Source organism: Chlamydotis macqueenii, chromosome 29 (assembly GCF_036417535.1).
Source record: "Chlamydotis macqueenii isolate bChlMac1 chromosome 29, bChlMac1.mat, whole genome shotgun sequence".
Classification (NCBI taxonomy): domain Eukaryota; kingdom Metazoa; phylum Chordata; class Aves; order Otidiformes; family Otididae; genus Chlamydotis; species Chlamydotis macqueenii.
Window position 1 is genome coordinate 2,680,534 of NC_141584.1, and position 3,012 is coordinate 2,683,545.

Sequence of the window (3,012 nt, forward strand, 5' to 3'; positions counted from 1 at the left end):
GACCGCCGGTGTAGTGGCGGCGGCGGCCCCGCCCCCTCCCGCCGCGGCGGGCGCTTTATAGCGCTGTGTGCCGCGCCCGCCTGCCCCCCCCCCCCCCCCCCCCCCCCGCAGCGTGGGCCATGCCGCTGGTGCGCCACCGCAAAGTGCTCATCCTCGGGTACCGCGCCGTGGGTCAGTGCGGGGGGCAGGGGGTGCACTGGGGGAGCTGCGTCCGGTCCCTCGTAGGCTCGGAGCACCCTCCCGGGTGGGGAGTGTGGGGCTGTGCTCAGCGTGGCCGCCCACCCCGGGAGCCACTGTCGCCCCCTGGAAGCCCCCGGGGAGGGGGTGGCGAGCGCGGGGGCGCCGGGCCGGTTCTCCCCCGGGTTGGGCTCCTTCCCCTGCCCTAGGGTGATGCTGGGACCCCGGCCCCCAGCCCTGTGCTTCCCCCCGACCCCAGGCAAAACCTCACTGGCCCACCAGTTCGTGGAGGGGACGTTCGTGGAGTGCTACGAGCCCACGGTGGAGAGCAGTAAGTTTTGAGGGGAGGCTGCCTGCCTGGGGTCCCTCTTTCCGCTGCCTCTGCAAGGCCACTGCTGATGAGGGTGGAGGTGTCCCCACTTCTGGGCTGTGCCCCAAAACCTCAGGCTGAGGCCACCCCCAGAGTGGGCTGGAGGGGGAGGCCAGTCCCTGGTGGGGGTGGGGTTGTGGGTGTACCCCCTTAACCTGGTGTCACCCCCGCAGCCTATAGCAAGATGGTGGTGGTGGGGAAGGACGAGTTTCAGCTCCAGCTGGTGGACACAGCTGGGCAGGTAAGGTTGGGGGGAGGCCTGTGGAGTGGGTGAGGGGCTGCTGGCCCCACAACCGGCCCTGCCCTCCCCCCCAGGACGAGTACAGCATCCTGCCCCACTCCTTCGTCATTGGCATCCATGGCTACGTCCTGGTGTATTCGGTGACGTCCCTGCGGAGGTGAGGGACCCAGCTGGGCTGTCCCCACACCTGGAGGGCTGAGGCCAGGTCCCCTTCGCCCGGGGCCCTGGTGTGGGGCAGTGCCCCGAGCTTCCCCTTCTCCCCAGTTTCCAGGTGGTGAAGACCCTTCGCAATAAGCTGTACGAGAGCCAGGGGAGGACGCGGTAGGTGCTCTCCCACCCGGGGAGGGGGGTGCCCGGGGCGGGGGGCCGGGCCCTCACCCTCCCCATGCCCACAGTATGCCCGTGGTGCTGGTGGGCAACAAGGTGGACCTGCCCCTGCAGAGGTAAGAGGGGACCTTTGGAGGGGGGGGGTCCCCCATTCCCTCCCACTGCCCCCCCACCCCGCTCCTCTGCTGTGTCTCCAGCTGGGAGGTGAAGACGGATGAAGGGAAGAAGCTGGCGGAGTCGTGGGGGGCTGTCTTCTTGGAGTCCTCGGCCAAGGAGAGCCAGGTCTGGGGCAGGGGATGATGTCCCCGACTCAGGGCTGGGAGCGGGGCATCCCCCGGTGCTGACACTGTGTCCCCCTCGCCAGGTACCCGGGGGATCTTCACGAAGATCATTGAGGAGATCGACCGGGTGGACAACTCCTACGGCAGATCGACCGGCTGCTACCTGATGTGAGCCCTGCCTGGCGCAGACCCCCAAAATGGGGCAGACTGACCCCCTCCCCAGGCCACGGCAGTGGTTTTGGGGGGGGGTGAGGGGGATCCAGGGCCACACATTCCTGCTATTGTATGGGACCTCTCACTTTGCACAGGCGCAGGCCGCGGGGCTCATTAGGATTTGGGTGCAGGGTGGAGGTCCCATCCCAACCCCTGCTCGTTGCTGCTGTCCCCCCCTGCCTCACACGCACATGGGGACGTGCTGGGGCCATTCCTCTCTGGCTGCGGGATGCCGGGGCTGAATGCGGGTGTTGTTCGGGTGCGGGGCTGCGGTCCGGCTGTGCTGCGCTGGCAGCCACCGCTCACAGGAGCTGGGGCCCGAGGCTGGAACAATTAAACATTGTTTTGCCTGCGCAAGCCCCTGGGAGCCTGGGCTGGGGCTGGGGGTGAGGAAGGTGAGGCAGCACGTGGGGATCCCCCAACCACAAATGCACAGTGGGGCAGGGCCCCCCCTTCCCATTCCCTGGGGCTGAGCACCCTGCGGTCATCACCGGGACCCTGGCTGTGGGGGCTCCGCAGCCCTGTTTCCCCCCCTTCCCCCGAGAGGTGCTGCCCCGGCAGGGCGAGCGTGGGCCGGGGGACAGCGTGGGCCAGGGGACAGCGTGGGCCGGAGTGCCTGGCCTGGCTGCGGTTCTCCGTGTGGCTTATCTCCACCCAGCTGGGCTAATTACTGCTAATTACCCAATTACCAGAGGAGCGAGGAGGTACTGAGGAGGGAAGTGGGGTGCTGGGGTGCAGGGGATCGAGATGTTGCAGACCCTTGTGCCCCCAGTGCCCCATGGCCCCCCCCCCCCCCCCCCCCCCCCCCTAGATCCCTGCACTGGGGGTCGGGGGGCTCAGGCTCCTGTGTGGGGGGCCCTTTGCCCACCGCGTGCCTCTCCTTGGTTCCTGCCGGGGGTCCCAGGGCGGGGGCTCCCCGGCTGTGACCGAGGGGGGCTGGGGGGTCCGTGGGGTGCAGGATGGATGGGGGGGGGGGCTGCCCACCCTCCCCGTGCGAGGCGGGGGCTGTGAACCGGCACCAGGCACGGCGGGGATATCGGCCACGGAGCCCTCCCCACGGACACCCGCGTCCGCTCCGGTCCCCGCGCGGGGGGGATGGGGGGGGGGAGGGGGGGCGGACGGGACGAGGGGGCGGAGCCAGCGGTGCCGCCCCGCCGTGCCCACGTGCGCTGCGCCCGCCCCGGCGCCAGCGGGGTTAACGCCGCGGAGGGATCCCTCCCGGCAGCGTGCGCTGCGGCCCGCGCCGTCACACCCCCCCCCCCTCCTCCGCCTTCGCAGTTGCCGCCGCGCACCGTCTCCCTCCGCCCGAGCCCCCGCCGCCGCCAAGTAGTGCGGCTGCCGCGGACCCCCCCCCCGCCCCCCTCCCCTCCCTCCGTAGCCGCGGCCCCCGGGGCGCAGCGCGG

At 70.9% G+C, this 3,012-nt stretch overlaps 1 protein-coding gene across 1 annotated transcript; it reads left to right on the plus strand.

Annotated features, from left to right (window-relative positions):
- The first annotated feature begins 88 nt into the window (after nucleotides 1-88).
- RHEBL1 (RHEB like 1) lies at nucleotides 89-2,939 on the plus strand. Its single transcript, XM_086768666.1, has 9 exons — nucleotides 89-171; nucleotides 437-508; nucleotides 721-788; nucleotides 863-945; nucleotides 1,053-1,109; nucleotides 1,184-1,231; nucleotides 1,313-1,404; nucleotides 1,480-1,564; nucleotides 2,888-2,939. Exons 1-9 carry the CDS (start codon nucleotides 120-122, stop codon nucleotides 2,937-2,939), a joined length of 609 nt encoding a protein of 202 aa, XP_086624792.1. The 5' UTR covers nucleotides 89-119.
- Nucleotides 2,940-3,012: the final 73 nt, after the last annotated feature.